This window comes from Scatophagus argus, chromosome 22 (genome assembly GCF_020382885.2).
Source record: "Scatophagus argus isolate fScaArg1 chromosome 22, fScaArg1.pri, whole genome shotgun sequence".
In the NCBI taxonomy this organism is placed as follows: Eukaryota; Metazoa; Chordata; class Actinopteri; family Scatophagidae; genus Scatophagus; species Scatophagus argus.
In genome coordinates, this window is record NC_058514.1 from 211,574 (window position 1) to 231,544 (window position 19,971).

General features: G+C 45.8%; 2 protein-coding genes and 1 long non-coding RNA gene across 6 annotated transcripts in view; 1 reads left to right on the forward strand and 2 right to left on the reverse strand.

Moving 5' to 3' along the window:
- Positions 1 to 13,819, reverse strand: part of stab2 (stabilin 2) — a 29,449-nt gene extending 15,630 nt beyond the window's left edge. The window contains exons 1-32 of one of the 4 annotated variants that reach the window (XM_046379087.1): positions 13,626 to 13,819; positions 12,552 to 12,676; positions 12,325 to 12,440; positions 11,348 to 11,433; positions 11,110 to 11,176; positions 10,909 to 11,004; positions 10,401 to 10,523; positions 9,936 to 10,132; positions 9,639 to 9,766; positions 9,411 to 9,544; positions 8,915 to 8,994; positions 7,717 to 7,866; positions 7,466 to 7,609; positions 7,317 to 7,379; positions 6,834 to 6,950; positions 6,677 to 6,730; positions 6,508 to 6,588; positions 5,842 to 5,994; positions 4,862 to 4,921; positions 4,659 to 4,760; positions 4,480 to 4,566; positions 3,608 to 3,719; positions 3,340 to 3,520; positions 2,143 to 2,236; positions 1,911 to 2,069; positions 1,614 to 1,709; positions 1,440 to 1,532; positions 1,313 to 1,360; positions 770 to 903; positions 531 to 645; positions 185 to 262; positions 14 to 103 (exon numbers count right to left, since the gene is read on the reverse strand). In XM_046379087.1, the coding sequence (XP_046235043.1) occupies positions 14 to 103; positions 185 to 262; positions 531 to 645; positions 770 to 903; positions 1,313 to 1,360; positions 1,440 to 1,532; positions 1,614 to 1,709; positions 1,911 to 2,069; positions 2,143 to 2,236; positions 3,340 to 3,520; positions 3,608 to 3,719; positions 4,480 to 4,566; positions 4,659 to 4,760; positions 4,862 to 4,921; positions 5,842 to 5,994; positions 6,508 to 6,588; positions 6,677 to 6,730; positions 6,834 to 6,950; positions 7,317 to 7,379; positions 7,466 to 7,609; positions 7,717 to 7,866; positions 8,915 to 8,994; positions 9,411 to 9,544; positions 9,639 to 9,766; positions 9,936 to 10,132; positions 10,401 to 10,523; positions 10,909 to 11,004; positions 11,110 to 11,176; positions 11,348 to 11,433; positions 12,325 to 12,440; positions 12,552 to 12,676; positions 13,626 to 13,712 (3,450 nt within the window). In that variant the 5' untranslated portion in view covers positions 13,713 to 13,819. Of the gene's footprint in view, positions 1 to 13; positions 104 to 184; positions 263 to 530; positions 646 to 769; positions 904 to 1,312; positions 1,361 to 1,439; positions 1,533 to 1,613; positions 1,710 to 1,910; positions 2,070 to 2,142; positions 2,237 to 3,339; positions 3,521 to 3,607; positions 3,720 to 4,479; positions 4,567 to 4,658; positions 4,761 to 4,861; positions 4,922 to 5,841; positions 5,995 to 6,507; positions 6,589 to 6,676; positions 6,731 to 6,833; positions 6,951 to 7,316; positions 7,380 to 7,465; positions 7,610 to 7,716; positions 7,867 to 8,249; positions 8,389 to 8,488; positions 8,779 to 8,914; positions 8,995 to 9,410; positions 9,545 to 9,638; positions 9,767 to 9,935; positions 10,133 to 10,400; positions 10,524 to 10,908; positions 11,005 to 11,109; positions 11,177 to 11,347; positions 11,434 to 12,324; positions 12,441 to 12,551; positions 12,677 to 13,625 lie in introns of those variants that run through there. The other 3 variants (XM_046379088.1, XM_046379089.1, XM_046379090.1) reach the window with 3 other exon arrangements.
- On the forward strand, positions 7,689 to 10,253 carry LOC124053688. Its single transcript, XR_006842205.1, has 2 exons — positions 7,689 to 7,827; positions 9,912 to 10,253. It is a non-coding gene; the product is annotated as an uncharacterized LOC124053688 (long non-coding RNA).
- Positions 13,820 to 15,677: 1,858 nt separating the features above from the next.
- wnt16 (wingless-type MMTV integration site family, member 16) lies at positions 15,678 to 19,938 on the reverse strand. Its single transcript, XM_046379025.1, has 4 exons — positions 19,299 to 19,938; positions 17,965 to 18,191; positions 16,923 to 17,212; positions 15,678 to 16,468 (listed from the first exon to the last, which is right to left on the reverse strand). Exons 1-4 carry the CDS (start codon positions 19,388 to 19,390, stop codon positions 16,010 to 16,012), a joined length of 1,068 nt encoding a protein of 355 aa, XP_046234981.1. The 5' UTR covers positions 19,391 to 19,938; the 3' UTR covers positions 15,678 to 16,009.
- Positions 19,939 to 19,971: the final 33 nt, after the last annotated feature.

Genomic DNA, 19,971 nt, shown 5'->3' on the forward strand with positions numbered 1-19,971 from the left:
TAGGTGCTCGTACGATGAGATAGGATCTGAATAGAGAGAAGTCAGGCTGCAGAGCAAGAATTGCCAGCAGACCTTCACTCAGCTTCCTGTCTGGAACCAAAACCTGGAGACAGAGAGACCACATGAGTCAGTCTGTCCCAAACAGACAGACATACAGGGACTCCCAGCATCATGAGCTTCGTACCGTATCGATGATGTGGATCAGCCCGTTGGTAGCAGCTACATTCGGTGTGGTGATGGCCGCTCCACCCACAGCTGGGAGCTGACAGAACAAAAAAGAAATAAAATCAGAATAAAACCCGAACATCATCGTCAGAAGGTTCACAGACAGGTAGAAAGTTTGTGAACCAAACTTAAACTTCTCCAACTGGTTTCTTTTACAGATGAAAACAGACTTTCACTTTCACGTGAAAGAGCAATAAACTACATGATTATCAATCTTAATAATGAGATTTTCTTTAATGTGCATCATTAAAACAGTCTCAAAACACGAGCCTCGAATCCAGTCAGTTCATGAAGGTAAACATCACCTGGGGACTCACTTCATTAGTCACTGAAACAGGAAGTGTTGTCTTGAGAAGGGAAGTCAGAGAAGAAATGTTGCTCAGGCTGGATACTGGATGGTGACCAGGGATCATGTGATTTCTGTGGTACAGGACAGTTGGCAGCTGTTACACGTGCTGAAGACAATTTTGTCTCCTTCTGGAGAAAAAAACGTAATTTAGTCGGTCAACACTAGTAACATTTCAAGGTCATGTTGAGCCATAACCTGATGAGACTTGGCAGGTTTCCCTTCATGGTCCAGAAACTTTTGTCCTCTGAAGACATTTTAGAGATGGCAGCTGAAGACGGAACCAGGAGGGTGATGTTTTGATCTGACAGAGACCAGGACAGACCAGACTCCTGGGATGCAAAGAGAGATATGTCAACCCTGAAACAGGCCAGTCTCCTCTCAAGCTGCTTACATGTGTGTAAAGCAGCATCTCTCAAGCTGTGCTTTGTGATCCATATGTGATACATACAAATGTAACACACTGATGTATACGCCATGTTAGTACACACAGCCAATCTACAGCAGAGATGGTTGAGTCATAACACACTGCGTACATCTGTGATGTAGGCCCACCTTACTCGGTGTGTACATGTACAGGTGATACCAGTAAAGTCATGCTGTGTGCCCTTCTGAGGTCGAGACACCTGTGATCGGCTGCAGTCACTAACATACTGCATGTCAGTTTATCACCAGACGCAAGTCGAGCTCCCTGAGATGAATCATCTGTGCTGCTCAGCGTCTTTCATGTGTGATACTCACGGTCGTCCATGCGGAGAACTCGGAGGTGTCTGGCAGAACCATCAGCTCCTGAAGGCAGCAGGGAAAGAGAGTCAGACACAGAGACGCTGTTGGATACCTGAACGCAGTCCTCACCTGAAGGACTCACCTGCTCCACCGTCCCATAACATATTTGTCCGTTTCCCACGTATCCGTCATCACACACACATGTCCACTGAGAGGACAGCAGGCGGCAGCTGGCCTGGATTCAAAATGATTGATTTTGTCCTTTGGTTCTTTCTCTGATCGTCACATCACTCAGGAGAGTATTAGTGGTACTCACAAAGTAGTGACAGCCTCCGTTTGCAGTCACACACTGATTAACGGCTTCACAGTCTCGCCCGTTTCCTTTGTAGCCAGCTTTACATGAGCAGTCGCTCTATTGGTTTGTCAGAGAGCATCATGGGAAACATCACAACACTGACAGTACGTTTGGCACACAGAATCAGAGGACGGACAGAGGACAGGGTCAGTGTTGACACATTCTGAGCAGAACTGGTGGAACCTCATCTGAAAAAAACATGCAGAGCTACGACAGGAAGCGAGGTCACGACGCAGGCCTCTGAAAGCCAAATGTTACCTGCCCGGGTCCGATGTAGATGCAGGTGGCGTTGGAGTGGCAGCCTCCTCTGTCAGGACCATTACAGTTGTTGATTGGCTGACACTCGTCTCCGTCCTCCCTCCATCCTGTCAGACACTGACAGGAGTGAGACCCTGGTGCTGTCTTTATACATTTGGCCTGCAGGGGGCACACAGCAGTGAGGACTCAGGAAAAAAACCGAACCTTGGGTGGCGTTTAAGACCTGACTTACGTTTGGGCTGCAGCCCCCTCGGCGAGGTGGAGCACAGGGGTCCGACTCCACACAGGTGATGCCGTCGCCTTGGTAACCAGGTTTACACACACACCTGCAAACACACACGGCACAGTCACTGAAGAACGTCTGGTGTAATTAGCTCACCATCAAAAGCTTCTGTCATTAACCTCAGGATCTGGTTCAGTAACTGGTCCAACTGGGTGTTCTGGAGTTGTTCACAGGTAACAGTTGGGCTGCAACAGCATCACGACCAACAACAAAATGAGCGACTGATGTCCAAGCAGGTCAGCGTGTTGTTACCTGGTGCGCTTCAATCACACCTCACCAGATAACCAACTCTGATTACAACTCAGATTAAAACAGGCGAGGAGAGACCGAGCAGCAACCTGATCCTGATCTGCGGACATGAACATCACACAGATTCAATTTTTAAAAGTGTTTTTTCTTGGCACCACACGAGACTGAGGTGCGGTCCCTCCTCACCTGTCAGCAGCCTGAAGTCCACAACCTGCAGATCATCAAACTGACTCAACACCACAGCAGTTCAGTTCAAAGTTTCCCTGTGGAGCGAATCCACCGCAGCTCCAGCTGCAATCACTGAACTGTTCAATCAATTTGGTTTACTTTTTAATTTAGGCCGGACATTTCAGTTACTATCCGTTGACAATATGATTTACAGTAAAGTGATGTAGTGTATGCATGCTTCTTATCTTATTTTCCATATGGTAGCTTTTATTTTCATTTATTTGTCTTAACTTAATTAACTGTCAACCATTTCCATCAGTCAAATATTTCTGATTACGGCTGAGCTCAGTGCAATGACTGTATGGTTAATGTTGACTGGATGTCAGTTCATAAAAAGCTGAACATGAAGCACAAGTCAGTAACAGGACATGAAGTCACTCAGGACAAACCACTTCCTGTACAGACACTGAACGCTGGTCTGGGATGAACCGTCCAGTCTGGACAGAAGTGGTCCACAGCTCTGCCATCCAAAGTGAAACCGTGGTGGGACAGGAAGTGTAGTCTCTTTGTTTTGGTTCCTGTATGCTGCTGTTAAATACACTGAAACATCAACAGTCTTCAAAGGTGTCTTCAGCTGTAGTGGATCAGTTCACACACTCGGTCCAGAGCCTCTCGGCTTGCGGGCTGGTAACCTGACTTTATTGAAGTGATAGATGCAGGTATACTCACCTGGTGGTTGCCTGGCTGAAGTCGCACTCTGCGTGGGCGTGACAGAACTGAGCCTGAACCCCACAGGCTGCCGTCCTGCGATCGCAGAACCGACCAGTGAAACCCGGCAGACAGGAGTCCAGTTTGCACCTTCCGTCCGAGTCTGGACGGTTATCACACTGTCCGTGGATACAGGGACAGGCTGCAGACAGACAGGTGAGGTGTGACAGGTGAGCTTTCATCATCCTGACAGCACACCCACCTGTACGATGTCACAGTTCAGACTTACTTCTGTCACAGTTTGGACCGTATTTTTTGGAGGCAGAGCAGTACTGACAGCGAGAGCCTCTGAAGTTTGAATCACAGACACATGATCCGTTTCCTCCAATCCCGTCCAGACACTACAAGATAAAATAAGATAAGGTAATCCTTTGTTAGTCCCACAGTGGAGAAATCGGCAGGAACAGAAAGAGGTCTGGCTGTGGGGGGCCGGCTGATCCTGACCCGCTGATGGATGGACTCTAACCCTTAAACTGTTCCAGATAACATTAAAGTCATCCTGGAGGGAAGCTGAAGGCTCATTTAGAGCTCGTTGAGACAAAGTGGGGTTTCAGTCCCGTCCTACGAATTCACACACCTTCACTGTAAAGTGTACATTAAAGGCAGTAATAGATGAAAACTGATGATGTAATCGTATTACAAAATATAAGTAACCACAACCAGCACAGATTACATCTAAAAACTGTAATCATGTTGACAAAGAGAACTCCATCACTGTTTTGATCACATCCAAATGTGGCAAACAGGAAACCTCTTTCCTCAATATCAAACTACGCGACACACTCTGCTCACCTGTAGTTTGTCCTCTGTGTGATCTGACCTTCAAAGGCTAAATTTAAAGTTTGAAGAATTTACAGATTTTGAAGAAAATCCCAAAGTATTAAAATTCATATTGTTATTATCATTTTTTTGTAATCCACTTGCTGCTGATTAGACAAACTGAACTTTGTGTTCAGTAACTGACCGAAAGCAGTCTGAGCTGCTGCTGGTTACAGGACGTCTTTCGTGTTAAAATCCCTCTGACCTCAGCATGAATCCACCCTGACTATTCTTCTTTTCACCTTCGTCTTTCAGAAAGTGTGTGCTGGTGCTGGACCTGACCTGACCACGTCCAGAGCACGGCGTCTGGTATCCACCCGGACAGGGTCTGCAGTCCGGACCGTAGAAACCTTTACAACATGCTGGAGTCTGAGCATACACAGAAACACACACTGAACACTGACGTTTTGGGTCGTACAGCCTCCTGAATCTGAGGAATAAATCTGAATGTGTTTGTTTACCACGACAGTCGTGTTGCACAGAGGAAAGCAGCCTGTTGCCGGGATGCGAACAGCTGATCTGCCGATGGACAGAGAATAAGCACATCCGAAGGTGGACGAGCCCTGATCAATAAAGACATGGATCATCACATTTCTGATTGTCAGATCAGGATCCGATCACGTCATTCTCACAGAGACATCATACAGCAGGTGAGACGTCTTACCGTATAAACTCCAGACGAGCACTGAGTCACTTTGACTTTTGAGCAGCTGACACACTCGCCCTGAAACATGAACGAGATGATGAGGGCTCAGACAGACCTGAAACCAGCCTCCCGCTCTGGGCTGTGACAATGAAACAGACGACTCACAGAAGGTTTGACGTCTTCTGTCTCATTCACAGCACACAAACAAAGAAAAATGGCTCCAGAACAACAAATATCAGATTAGATGGATTCGCTAAGAAATGAGCTCATTCATTCATGACACGCGCGTGATAGCAGCATTAAAAGCCATGCCCTGTAGCCCCCCCCCCAACACACATGACCCCCCCCCACCCCCATCAACACAGACCTGCACTAAAAACACTTTACACCCACAAGTGCAATACTACAAGCACAAGTGAAACTACAAGTGCAATTTGGACTACTTTGACTCTAGCCCTGTCCTGTAGACCCCCTCACCCCCGACAACACAGACCTGCACTACAAACACTTTATCCTACAAGTGCAATATTACGGACCACTTTCCTGGACTACCTCATACTTGCACACACTTGCACATGCATATTTATGCTGCTATATGCTAAAACCGGCTTCTTTATTTAAATGTTTGGTTTTATATTCTTTTTATATTGTATTTTTATTTAGCTTATATTTCTATTTTATTCAACTTTTCATCTCGTATTTTTATATTCTACTTATTGCTCCCGAGTCCCGAGTCCTAATTCGTACCATAAACATGTCAATGTGAGCTGGTATGACAATAAAGTTCCTTGAAACCTCGAATCCTTAAAAGCTAAATTCTCTGCAGGAGCCGCGGATGCTGAAACGCCGACGCCGAACTCGTGGCGAGTCCTCACAGTCAGCCGCGGATCAGCTTCTGAACGCTGAGCTGCTTTGCGCTCAGGATGGTTTGACGTGAGATGAAAACTAAAAGTGACCAGATGAGAATAGAGAGGAACACGGCTGCTGTCCAAGCTCACCTTGATGATTTTGCTCTCAGTGGTGTCACACCTGTGGGGCAGCACAGGTTCAATGGAGGGTGGAGTCAAAACTCCATCCACGACATAAAGACGTCCATTTTTAGCCTCCACTGCTGCCTCCAGCACGGCTGCTCCATTCACCAAAATCTGACCCTGAAATGGAGACCACGAGTCAAACACGTCTGCAAACTGTTTCATTAAAAATCATTAGAATGACTTTGTGACTTAGAATCAGCTCAGTCAACTCTGCTGGTGACTTCAGGCACTACGCCTTTAAAGTCTGCTGAGGCCAGTTCACTCAGCTCTGAAGGTGGGACTAACATGCTGACGAACTACAGCCCCGGAAGGCAGACAGTTGGTTTTGTTCAATCAAACTTCACAGCTTTCTCTTCCCATTAGTTAATGAGAATACAGAGGATTAAAATAAAGTGGGAAGGTCTTTGGAGTTCATCAGAAAGTCAGAATTAGTCCAAATGAAACCAATCAGAGGAACAAACGTGTGCATTTTCATCCTTTTGTCTTCCACATGTGTTTTGGAAAGCATCCTGTTAGGAGAGAAGCTGCTGTTGTGGCTGTGATGCCGGGATGTCAAAGCAGACAGAAGAAGAAGACTGAGATCAACACGTCTGTTACATGAGAATGGAGAACAACATGGAGAACACTTACATGTTCTGTCACGTTGATCATCACAACCTGATTGGCCATCGTCACAACTCTGGGGCTCGACACCACGTTACTGACCTCCAGCTTCAAACCAGAAAAACAGATCACAATCAGAAGATTTGATGGACGTAAACTGAACGAATGAAATCATCAGAAAGTGGGTCGTACTGACCGCGGTGGACAGGACGATGTGGTTCCTGAGCAGCTCCACCAGCTTGTTGTGACCCTGGGTTGACAACAAAACTGAATTATTTAACATCAGAGAACACAGAAGTCCAGAGCTGTGATGACTTCTCTCTGTGAGTCACTGAGTGCTGATTGGCTCTCACTTCAGCACTGCTCAGGTACTCCAGGTGTCCCTCAGTCATCGCATCAAAGGCTGAACTGACGGGACCAAAGACGGTGACTGGACCAGGATGGTCCAGAACTGACACCAGGTCAGCTTTCTGCGGAAAAGCCAACAGTCCACTTTAGGAAACATGTCATACAAACACACACTACACATTACACACACATATGTAGCTTGTTTGCGACCTGTCCTCTCTTTAAGTTGTACAATATTCATTTGTATGGATGTAGTAAGTGTGCGATTTACGCTCTCCTTCAACTGCAGTTATGTACTGTGGTAGAGTATAAAAATGTGTTTACATGCAGTACTCATTCATTTGGCAGATTTCATTTTGGCATCAAGACTACACACAAAGTCAAAGCAACAAAGTGACGTGTGTCACCAGCTGCTGAGCTGATGAGATCTAACCTAACAGCTGGGTGAACGTTCACGGTCCTGATCAAAAAACAAACAATCTACAAACCTCCAATAAAGATTTGAACTTGTCAAACTTGCCGTAGTCAGAAATGATCTTCATCATGTTCTCCTGTGAGGGAGACGTTAGCGTAATGAGAAAAAAACCCAGCTGTGTTTATTTGACTGGACAGACCAACGAGCTGCGAGTGGTTTCACCTGCGTGTCACTCTCCACAGTGGGTGAAACGCTGTCCATCAGCTTACTGATGATGTGAATCATTCCATTTGATGCCACGACATCAGGCTGGACGATCACAGCTTTCTTCCTGCTGCCGTGGATACGGATTTTAGTTTGACTGTCCTGGAAAAGAACGACAAGTTGATCTGATGTGTATGTTTGAATGTTTGCACCTGACCAGTCACACCTGATCATTATTACTACTCGGGTTGCTACGTATTTTGACTCACCCCCTCTGACGTGTCAGTCTCGGCTGATTTTCCAGTCAGAGTGTAAAAGACGTCCGTTTTCTTCAGCGTGTCAAAGGGCATCACCCCGGCTACCAGGTGCATCTTACACAGGTACTTAGCTTTGGACAAGTCCGCTGTCAGACTCCTCACCTGGTCAAACGGGTGACAGAGATACAGAAACACAACAACATTACGTTTTGCACTGTTTGATCGTGCACTTTAGAGGATGTGCTTTAAGCCACATGGTCCTGGCCGGGCCTGGCCGGGCCACATGGTCCTGGCCGAGCCGGGGTCTGCTCACAGGTTTCTGCCTGTTCACCACAGTCGCCAACCCACGGGGACACGTCAGGTGTAGACGAGGGCTGCACGATATCAGGAAAACTTGCAATATGCGACAACTCATTTCAGTATTGCGATGTGGATATGATTGACGATATATAAACAAATGTTGCAGTTTAGTTTAAATGTGTTTGTGTCTTTAGGTTTTGCTCTGTTGACAGGTGAACAGTGAATGAACTCAAAGTGTTATTTACATTCCAACAAACCAGTTTTATTGAAAAGTGCATCCGACTTCAGCGACGAATCTGACCAAGAAATCCCGCCGGTTCAGCAGGTCGTTAAGCGAAATGACTCGTTAGCTCATCGGTTCTCCAATCAGCTCGTCGCTTGCCGTCCACTGACGCGTGTCGTACGTTTTTGGAATGGCGCCTTGGGGAAAACCATTCCGTGATGGAATCTGGTGTCTTCGGTCCCGCTTGTTGGTCAGACTTACAAAGTCCTCTTTGCTGACGGTGTTCGCAGGCATCACGTCCTTCGCCCAGCAACGTGCGACGGCCTCCATTGTTTCTTTGTAGCGGCGGGATGTTTCGTCATCAGGTGCGACGCTTGCCAAACTCTGAGGAACGGAAGTCTGTTGGACCGGTTTGCTGCTGCGGATCCCGTTAACGTCTTTGCTGTGGCTAACGCTAGCTTTTTTTTGAACTCCTCCGTCTAATTCAATTCAATTCAAAAAACTTTATTAGTCCCCAGGAGGCAATTACAGTAAATGTGTTGAACGTGAAATTATCGCAGTTGAAGGACTCTTTTGCAATATCATTATCGCACGTTAATATCGCAGTGAAGATAAACTTTCGATACATCGTTTAGACCTGCCTTGTTGGAGTGTGGTGCTGTATGAGTAAAATGACTTGATTCTTACTGGAGTTCCTCTGAAGCCTTTGTTGATTGGGACAAAAAGAGTGAAAGGACCCAAATTCTGCAGAGGCCACGAAAGAGAACCTGAAAACACACACACAAACTCAGTTACTAATAGTGTCGTTATTGTCCGTCTAGAACAGAAGAATTACTTGTGGTTAAGCTGAGGGAAAAGTGGCATATGACAAATAAACTTTGGTCATGTAACAGTTAGGGTCAGCCTATCCGTCCATCTTAGAGAAAACGTTTGTGAAATGCTCTTGTTCAGTTTCTCTCAGACGGCGAGATCTTTTCTATGTTCCATCAGTTTTTATGTGTCATTTCACTGCCCTGAATGAAAGATTCTGCACAAAGTTCACTTTTATTATTATTATTATTATTATGTATGTTTTTCATCAGTAGACAAACAGAGAGGTAAAAGTTATGGAGGAGACGTCTAAATAAAAGTTGACTTTGAATGGCTGGACAGATGGATGTAAAGAAATGAATCCTCATCGTACTGAACAGAGTGATGGCATTGCTCAGCTGACCGGTCCACTGGCCTCCGGGTTCTGTGTTCAGGTCTCTCAGGCGCTGAATGATGTTTCCATAGCAAACTTTACCGTTACCGAGGTAACCCTGGAGACAGGTGCACCTGAAGGACAGGTGATCAGGATTATGCTGTTACATGCGTTACCAATATGTGCACCGAGCTGCAGAAGTGACGGTAAAAGAAACATCGGACTGACTCGACTCGTCCTGGTCCCACCGTGGTGCAGTTGGCGTCCTTGTGACAGGAATCGGGTCGACAGGAATCCTTCAGGCTGCAGCGGCCGTTCAACAGGTGGTCAAAACCAGGGAGACACTCACAGTGAGACTAAACAAAAGGTTCACACACAGTCTAAGTGTCAAGACCGAGCACTGCTGCCCCCTACATGCTGCAATACTTATTACACATAACGTGTCCCATACACAGCAAAATTATGATGATGATCCTGAGTCTGATTCTGTTCTTGTTCCAGATCCTGCCCCCAGCCCTTCCTAACCTTTCCTGGTCCGTCATAGACACAGCGTGCAGAATCAGACGAGCAGCCTCCCGATTTGGTCTGACACGAATCGATGGCCATGCAGACCCGTCCGTCCCCGCTGTATCCCTCGTTACAGGCACAGAGGTGCTGGTTTGGACCGGTATGGACGCAGGTGGCCTGGGCGTGACAGACCCGCTGGAGACAAGGGTTTATGGCTGAGGACATGGATGAGAAAGGACAAACATCACAAACTCTTTTTATGTACCCTTGAAGACATCTCATTGGCCCAATTAATTCTTACTTAAACCTGGGGATCATAAAATACTTTGAAATCCAGTCTCCAGTTTCTGAATGTAGTAAGTCAGTATCATACAACAGTGTCCACTGAAACCTAAAGGACTTGACTGAAAGGCAGACACTCGTTCTTTTCCCAGTCCTGATTCTGTTTGTCCTCCTGAACTCGATTTGGGGGGTTGAACTCACACAGACACTGAGCTCCGGACTTCTGGTAACCAGGCAGACACTGACACACCAGCTGCCCCGTCAGAGCTTCTTCCATACAGCGAGAGTTCTGCTGACAGCCGAGAGCCGCACACTCAGGTAGCTCTGGAAACAATATAAGCATAGGTGATGCTGCAGGTGACACTGCAGGTGATGCTACAGGTGACAACAGGGGAGTTTGACATCAGAATCAGAATTCCTTTATTCATCCCCGAAGGGAAATTCTTTTTCGTACAGACATTGCGCTTGCAGTATTCCCGACCAAGAAAGATAAGTGAAAGGTATAAAAATAGGATAAACAAAACAAGATAATTATAAATCAAAAATCTAAAAGTATTACATAAAGGTAGGTATTTACATAAATCTAAAATCTCAAAGTACAGGTATTTACAATGTGTTCAAATTTTAAACTTAAAAAAAAATATATATATATATATATAAATTTAAAAATACAGGTATGTACATGAAATGTACATGACAGCAGACTGACCTTGATCACACTTGGGACCCTTGTATCCAGAGAAACAGATGCAGCTCCCAGAACCTTTTAACCCTGAGTCACACAGACCGTGGACACACGAGCACACTAGACAGACAGACAGACGAGTGGACAGACGGACAGAAGACAAAAGACAGTTCACGAGAAGGCTCTGATTTAGGCTTTGATTTATTTCAGTGTTAGTGAAGTTACCTGAACTGCAGGTGGGACCGTATTGACCAGGGGCACAGTCCTCACAGGCTGTCCCTGCAAAGCCCACCTGAATCCACACGCACACACAGTAGATCATCTTAAACATTTACTACATCCCCATAACAGTCCACAGAACAGCCTGTTCCCCAGGATCCCCAGGAATCATCTCAAAGGATCAGGACCCATGTTGTTGGGTCAAAGTCTGTGTCCAGGTGTGTGTCAAGCTGTGTGTTGTTACCTGACAGCTGCAGGTTCCATTTCCTCCCAGTCCGTCAGAACACACCCCTCTGTTGCTGCAGGGCACGTCGGCCCGATCGGGACACTCTGAAACACAAACACGACGCTGACACCTCGGCTGGTAACAGTCAGCACACGTTTGCTGAGTGTTGTGACAGCGTTGTTTCATGTTTTCTGTGAGGAAGCAGATCATCCCTCCATCCATTCCTGCACTTCCTTTATGTCTTCTTCCTCTGTCCCTGTCTTATCTCGACCTGCTGTCACCTCGATGACCAGCTATGCTCGTCTGCAACATTTATCACGGACTTTACATGAAGCCCACAGAGAAACTGTGGAAGCTTATGACCAAAAGATGCTGGTTCAACTTCCTGCGGTCGTGGTGGTTGGTGTGTCTGACTTCCTGTGGACACAGTGCTTTGTGTATCCTGTCAGGTCCATGTGTGGCTGTCAGCAGATTTCTGTCCTGCTGACGGAGGATCTGCAGAGGAAGGAAGTTGTGTTTGTGCAGGATGACCTGCAGGGCCCGGACGCAGAGCGTGACAGGAGCCACCTGGAGGCTCGTCCTGTTAGACGAGCAGTCAGCATCTTCGGTTGAGTAGCTCAGAGACTCAGATGAGACCCCTCAGGTTGTTCCTGCTCAGGGCTGAAGGTGGGGGGCCTGAAGCTCTGATTACTGACAGCTTGTTTTTTGTTTTTTTGTTTTTTTTTAGCATTTTACTCTTTTTCTTAATCTTTTGTCCATTGAATTCTTTGTGCTTCTGTTGTGATGGACTTTGTTTAATTGTTGCGCTGTCTTGTTTGTTTTTCCCACTCTATGACATCGTTTTACTTATTAATGAGTACACATCGCGATGAGATTTGAGACATGCCTCAGCGGGAGTGACTGGCTGTAGGAGGTGAACACGTTGAGATGCTGGCTTTGGTAGTAAACTTCAGTGTTACTACCAAAACCAGCATCACCAGCGTTCCTGGACTCACCCATGCAGTCTGGACCCCAGTAGCCTGGACAGCAGCTCCTCACCTCCACCTCCCTGTAGCACTCAAAGGAGCAGCCGCTGAAGGCCAGCTTCATGCTGGCAGTCCTGATGTTGTACCTGCACAGAGACACCTGACTGCTCACCTGGTCCTGTGTTACCCCAACACATGACTCGAGCTCTCACTCTGAACTTTGAAAATGTGTAATTTTAAAATGCAGAGTTGCTCACTTGCAGTCCTGGGCCGTGGATCTGGGCGTCTGTTTGTATCCTGACGGACAGGGGATCAGCATGCTGATGCTGCAGGAGTGACACGCCGTCCGAGTCCTCAGCACCGTCGAGTTGTGGCAGAAGTTCTGACAAACACAACAGCAGCTTCAGTGTCACCACTTCAGACTGTCAGAGACAAGGACCTGACATTCAGACCTCCTTTAACTCGGGGTTCAGGGTTTGAAGCTGCTCAGAGGACGGTTTCAGGGTCTGTCTGAACGTGTTACTGATTTCAGAATCAGAATCAGAATCAGAATTCCTTTATTTATCCCTGGAGGGAAATTCTTGTTCTTACAGACATTGCACATGCAGTATTCCCGGCCAACAAAGGAGAAAAGTGCGGAGTATAAAAAATAGGATAAACAATAAAGATAGGATAAACAAAACTAAAATCTCATTTCACTTAAATCAATTCCTGTTTGAGAAGGCTGATGACAAACCACAAAAATCCTTTAAATCAACAATGCTTGAGTTAACAGCTCAACCGACACCATACAAACAGGTACAGCCGTACTGCACAAATTGTAGTACTTTGACTACACTGCTGAGTATGTTGAAATAAGAGCAAATAAAAAGAATAAACTCCTGTGATTTAGAATCAAATAAATCCAAAGACTCAGTTTTTCAGCGTCTCCAGGCTCAGAAATCAAAGGTTCATCAGAGAGCCGGTGTGTGATGGAGCGTAAACAGGAAGTGACTATGATATCAGCTCCATCTGACCCACCCAGAAACACTCCCAGGCCTGGAAATGGCCTGGAAAAGACCTGGAGCAAACTCTGCTTAGTTTAAATTTGCTGAAGTATAAAATGCTGTGTAGCTGCTAATTAGTGACTAAAACATCGCTTAATAAAATACGTCAATCATCTGTTGAGTCAAACTTCAACACATCTAGAACACATCAGAATAGGCCAGATTAAGATTTACTGATTGATTTATTGATCTGCGGACTGTGAGCTAAACGGGATAACCGGATGAGTCCTGTCTGACACATAAAATAGCCAATAAGCCAGTAATCGATCGACAAACAGACCGTACCTGCTGTGGTGCAGCTGAGCTCATCTTCATCACGTCCAGCAGCAGCAGAGGGAGAAACAGCACCTTTAAACTCTGAATGGACTGCATGACTTGTGTCCTCTGAGGCTCTCAGCTGATCTGTGATCAGCCTCTCAGTGTCACTCCTCCTTTTCAGCTCCTCATCCTTCCCCTTGCTCCTCCTCCGTCAGTCCTCCATGTGATTCGTGGACGTCGTCCTGAAGAGAACTGCTGACTCAGATGATGTTTACACACTGCATGTTTTGTTAAAACAAAATGACTTTGATTATTTATTCTCGCACATATTGAACATCATGTCAGCACGTTCACTACACAGACCTGAACTTGGATTTATTGACTTCGACTACTGACTACTGACTCTCGACATGTGAAGTGGTAATAAAATCATGTTCTCATCGGTCGGGTGAAGTTTCAGCCCAGAATTATAAAACGTCTCTCACAGTCCTGTTGCGTCCCGTTTGCAGGTTAACATCACCCTGATGAGCTGATTGGTTCGTACTCAGCTGAAGAAAGCTTCATCGTCATCATCAGCGAACATCTCTTTGAAGCTCCTGCATTAGTCACAGCTTTGTTTTCATCAGCATGAACACGACAGGAAAAGATCCCGACAGGCTGAACATCTGAGCCTCAGTAATTTTAAAATAAACCTGAACTGAGTTCAACACTTCCTGAAAAGATGAGAAGAATGACAGCATGAGATATAAAGTCTGACAGAAGTTTAAAACACAAGAACTGAAATCTGAGAGAAATTCTGTGCTAATTTGGAACTTTGATAACATTAAACTAGAAGCTAACGATAAAGTAAGAGGCTCCCTGTGGGCCCCTGGCCCCTCGAGCCCCTGGCCTGTGTGTGTGTGTGTGTGTGTGTGCACTGAATGGCAGGAAATCCTGGACTGCAAATGAGACTCTGCTGCTCTTTTGTCTTTCCTGAAAGTTTCTGCTCTGTCATCACACACACTGATAACACACACACACAAAGTGCTGAGTCGCTGTACTAACATAGTGACAGGACACTAAGAAACTCATCATCATCATCACACTTTTCACTTAACTCATGCTGACTCTTGTGTTGTTGTTGTTGTTGTTGTTGTGGTGGTGGTGAGACGGTGATGAGGGGGTCTACAGTCATGACTTTTCTTCTTTTCTTCTTGCTGTTTTTGTTTCTACTTCTTTGGTCACACTTTTCAAATACAGGAGACAGAAATGATCATTTTACTGGTGGAGATTACATTCATATGTTGTCACTGCTTCATTTGAGTGATTTATTTCTCTGCTCTGTTGCTCTTTGGAGTTTCTGGTTTCCTCCTCCTGTCCAGCAGGGGGCAGCAAAGTTACTCAGCACAAATACTTCAACTCTTCTCTCTGCCTCCTCCTTCCAGAACTTTCTGTTCAACACAAACATGACACTGACACACACATCAAAGTTTATTTCCAAAAATAAAATACTAATCATTTTAGATTTGTCAGGTAGATGTTTTGTTTTCTGGTTTTCTTGAACGTGTCCATTAAAAAACAGACAAACAAACAAAAAACTTACTGATTAAAAAGTTACGTTTTTCCTGTTTTCAGGACATCGTGGCCTCATCAACAACAGTCTCAGTCAATGCAGAGATAACATGTGTCCTCGTCCTCAGAAAACATCCAGGATCTGTTTGTTAAGTAAGATCATAAAATCCTGTCAACAACCAACGAAACACAACTTCAGTCCCACCGCAAGAAAGTCTTTCAAAAATCAGAATAAAATTCAGGATTCCCCCCCCAAAGTGTCAAAGCTGCTACAAAGGAACGAACAAAACGACAACAGATGAGTTTGTTCATTTCAGATTTTATGATTAATGTTCCGTTTTTATAATAAAGTTTAATAAAGTTTGAAAAGTTTCCCTGTGAGTGTGTTAGTCATTTAAATCAAGCTCAGAAATGGCAAACTCCCCCATTATAATAATTAAAACTACTACATAGAGATGCAATTAACATGCAAAAACGCTTCATTCTGAAAATAAATAATTGAGAAAATGAAGGAAGTAGTTTTAAGTGTTGATTTGTATTTCTCATTTTTTATTCCTCTGAATCTGATGATGAAATGATCAACTTTCAGAAAACTGACAGAATAAACTGCCGGAGGCGCCTTAACTTTGAGTCTCTGAATGACAAGAGTTTCAGTTTTCAGGTCCTGAACGTGAACAAATTTGACGGCAGAGCCGTCCCTGTATGTCTGCTTTTGTGGACATCATGTTGTCCAAACCTGACTGCTGTCGACCAATCACAGCCTGTCGTCTGCTGTCTGCACTGCTGACCAGGAGCCACCTACAGTCCTCCTCCCTTCCTGCTTACAGGTGCGTCCGTGTCCTCATACAGGTGTGTTGTTGTCATTTGCAGGTGTGCATGTCGTTCATGCTCTCGCAGCGCCTGCAGCGGACGTAGCAGCACCAGACGAACTTGCACTCGCAGCGTTGGACGTGTCTCACCACATGTGTGTTGTATCCTCTGCCGCAGCACAGCAGGTTGCAGCCGTCAGAGCCGGTGGACGTCCGATTGCAGCGGCGTCCTCGTGTGCCGGCGACGCCCCGCCGCCGGTCCTCCAGGCAGTAGTTTGGAGACTTGTTGAAGAAGATGAGTTGCTGTTTGTCGACGGGAAGGCGATGCTGATCCTTCCTCCTCGTCTTCCTCCTCGATCGGTCAGACACCTGAACGCTGTGCTCATACCGCTCCTTCAGGTATGTGCCGACGTGCTCGAATGCTGCCATCGTCTTCCAACATGTCTTCACCGCACAGGAGCCGGAGACGCCGTGACAGCGACAGTGTGTGGACATTGTCCTGTGAATTGCCTGAAGGACAGAGAAGACAACACTGAGTGAAGACACCACAGATGGTCCGCAACAAGCTGCACAGGTGCTATGAGCTGGCTACACTTCCTGTCTCTTAAATGGCCGCAGACGCCGCTGACACCTTGTTGTTCTTGCCTGCTAGCTTGAGATGCCACAAACTGAAATTGTGGCTTGTGACAAATGAGTCCCGTGTTGACTTTACTTTAGGTGAAAGGCTCACTGGAGTGAAAGTTTCCTGCAGTGGACGGTGACAACGTGTCTCCACTGGAGTCCCTCAGGGGTCTCAGTTAGGACCACGTTTATTTTGGCTTTTACATGCTGGATTTTTCAGGTCATGAAACGCCTCATTCAAGACGCTTCTTCAGTTCTGAGGTGTGACCCGGTCCAGATGCACTCACTTAAGCCTCCGTGGACAAAAATACAGAATAACAACACGTTTCTGTGAGGTTCTCACCTGTCGACCGACCTCACTGTTATGGTGGTTCATGGTGATGAGTGTGTATCCTCCTCTGGTTGTCGACATGTTTTTCACAGTGTTGTCAGTGAACTTGCGGCTGAACCAGGTCCCGTACTGGATGTGGTCTGAGCAACCGCCCCAGTGCCAGCCCTCCTCCGTCGAGCCGCTGCCCCGCAGGCGACTGTCGCAGCCGCACTCCGTCATGTTGCCCTGACTGCAGGAGCGTGTGACGGCGTGGACGAGTCCCGCCGCCATCACAGCGTAGATGAATGCAGTTTCTTTGGTTCCTGCAGTATGACATCAGAGAGGGTCCATGTGACATCATCAAGTCCACCTTCAAGAGGAAGAACTCAAACAAAAGAAGTAAATTACTTCAGAGTAGGTTGAAGTCCTGATTCAGTTTGTCTCTCTCGCTATACAAATGATATCCAGAACAAGAGCTCAAAGTCAAATAAGTTAAATGAATAAATCGGTGTTTTTATTTAATTCAGTTGATTTTTTGTTGCATCAACACAACATCATCTGGATAAACAACCAACTAAACTCAGTGAAATTAAATGTGTTAATTTACTTGGAGTTGCAGATTCAGAATAATGTGACACCTCACGTGTGATCCACTCATTCAGGACAAAATGTGTCTCTCAGAAATATAATATCATCTTCACCCCATCACACTTACTATCCATAAACTTAACATGCATGACCTCGTTTGTTTCTGACATTTTACTGAAACATTTAACTGATTTTGGGGGAACACGGTGAAATCCTGCTGAAGGAAATGTGATTTATGATCCTGTAATCGTTCTGATTTGATTCAGCTTTAAGAAACATAAGCAGCAGTGAGACCCTGACGCTGTAGCATTCAAAACTGCTTTAGGATTTTTCAATTATTTCAAAAGGAAAACTTTGGATCCTGTATGTTTATAAAAGCACACAGCTGGACTCTGCCCAGCTTGAGTTCAGCTGAGTACTTCGTTCTCGCAGTACTAAACTAGTGCATAAATACCACAACACTGAGGCCAGGATCACGGGTGCTCACCACTCGTGAACTCATATCCGAACACGGGCGGCTCGTCGCGGGTGGAGCAGTTCCACCTCTCGTGTCTGAACTGGTTCTGACACTCTGAGATGCCCAGTCGTGCTCCCTCCCGGATGCTGGGCAGCAGGAACAGCTTCTTCCGGCACAGATCCCGCTGTCTGTTGTTCAGAGGGAGGTTAGCACAGCCCAGCTTCTCCGGGACCCCCGCCGAGGTCACACCAAGCCACCTGAGGAGAACGTCGGCCTGTCATCATGCGGATGCAGCCCTCAATCCACAAGCACTAAACCTCAAATGCTCGTTCCAGGGAGGGTATCGGTAATACCTGAGGCTGATCATACATATCATCGCAAAATTTCCATTCTTAAAAATCTCATTTTAATGTAAGCTGTCACACTTTACTGGAAAACCAAACCCCGTAGTTCAGATCAGATCTTTGAGGGATAAAACCTGGATTGTATGGCTGGAGAGGACTATTATTATTATCATCATCATTATTATTAACAACATATGTTTAATCAATTAAAACTTAATACCTTTCTGAGGATTTATTTGCATTAAACAGTAAAACTGCTCCAATCCAGTCGGTTTGAAGGGAAAATAATGAAAACTTATTTTCATAAAATCCTCCAAAGATTAAAGTGAGCTCCGTTTGAGGAGCTTTGAGTGTTCAAGTTCGTGTTTTGTCAAAGGGAGTTTGGCTTAATGAGTGCGTCCACGCCACTGAATGTTCCTCTGCAATAAAACAACAGACAACCCCAAATGATACGTTTATATCTCACTTACACACGTGCTATCTAGTGAAATTCATATAAACCGAATTTCAGAGTGGATCTTTTCTCTCCGCATCGGGACAAGCCGGAAGGAGATCCACCAGGGACGCCTTAAATTGGCGGATTTTAAAATGGCATTCGGCCGTAGTGGATCTCCGAGGTCATTCGAGCAGCTCAACCCGCCGCAGACATCCAGCTGGCCGCCGATTCCGAAGGCTCACTGACGCTGTGTGGAAATTACTGAATAAATAGGAAGATTTCAAATTCGATTTTACTAAAATAAGAACTATTGTGTGTATTTAACGATTTTTCTCCTCGTTTTATTTAGATTATATGTACACTATTACAGATAATCAAAGGATTTGGCACTTGGCGCTCCAAAGGTCAGTGCGCTTAACCAGCACTTAACCAGCCAAACTCCATACAAACATTTAGAAACTCCACATCTGAAACTTGTTTGCTATTTCCTCGGTTCCTGCTGTATTTGAGCAGTGAAGCCGTCTGCGCTCACATATTTTGCCGGATTCTTTAATGGAGTTTGGTTCTGTGCAGCTCATACTCACATCCAGCTGGCTCTGCAGCACAGCGGACACACGCAGACCAACAGCAGGGTCAGAGTGCACATGTGTCGGACTCCACGGTTCCGTCTCTCCATCACCTCTTCAGCTGTATGCGCCGCCGGGCTGCGCTCTCAGTCTGTCCATCAGCTGGAGTCTCTGTCTCATACTAAAACCCCGTCCAGGAGCGCAATAATGAATTCCGGTCCTCCAGCGAGCGGCGGCGGCCTCGTGACGATCTGATGAAGACTCCTGTTCAGCTTCCAGCCCAGTCTGTGCCCTGCTGGAGAGACAGCAGGACCGAGTGGACCGGCTTGAGTCCTGGAGGATTCTCATTGGAACAGCGGAGGTTCACTTTCAGCAGCTGACGTCACAGCTGCATGCTGATTGGACGGCCAGTCTGACTGAGAGTCAACTCTAAACTGTTTGAGTTTTAAAGCAAATTTAGACTTTTCACATAATCAATCAAATCAAATGCAAAGGAAAAATATATAAAATCATCTCACCAGCTTGGCAAATAAATACAACTTCTTTCAACCCAGTTTGATTTTTATCGAAGTTCCAAAGCCAAACTCAACTTCTGTCAGATTTTAAGGCGAAACTGACTTCAGCCAATTCTGATTGAAAACTGATTTTCTCATCAGTTTGTTCACAAAAACCAAATGCCGTGACAACAAGA

What these genes read in the sequence shown, in the direction of transcription:
- wnt16 (XM_046379025.1), bottom strand. Translation starts at nt 19,390, where the DNA reads ATGGAGAGACGGAACCGTGGAGTCCGACACATGTGCACTCTGACCCTG. An exon ending in TGCTGCAGAGCCAGCTGGAT is followed by an intron (nt 18,192 to 19,298) that starts GTGAGTATGAGC and finishes CGTTCTCCTCAG; the next exon opens with GTGGCTTGGTGTGACCTCGG. An exon ending in CGGATATGAGTTCACGAGTG is followed by an intron (nt 17,213 to 17,964) that starts GTGAGCACCCGT and finishes GTCATACTGCAG; the next exon opens with GAACCAAAGAAACTGCATTC.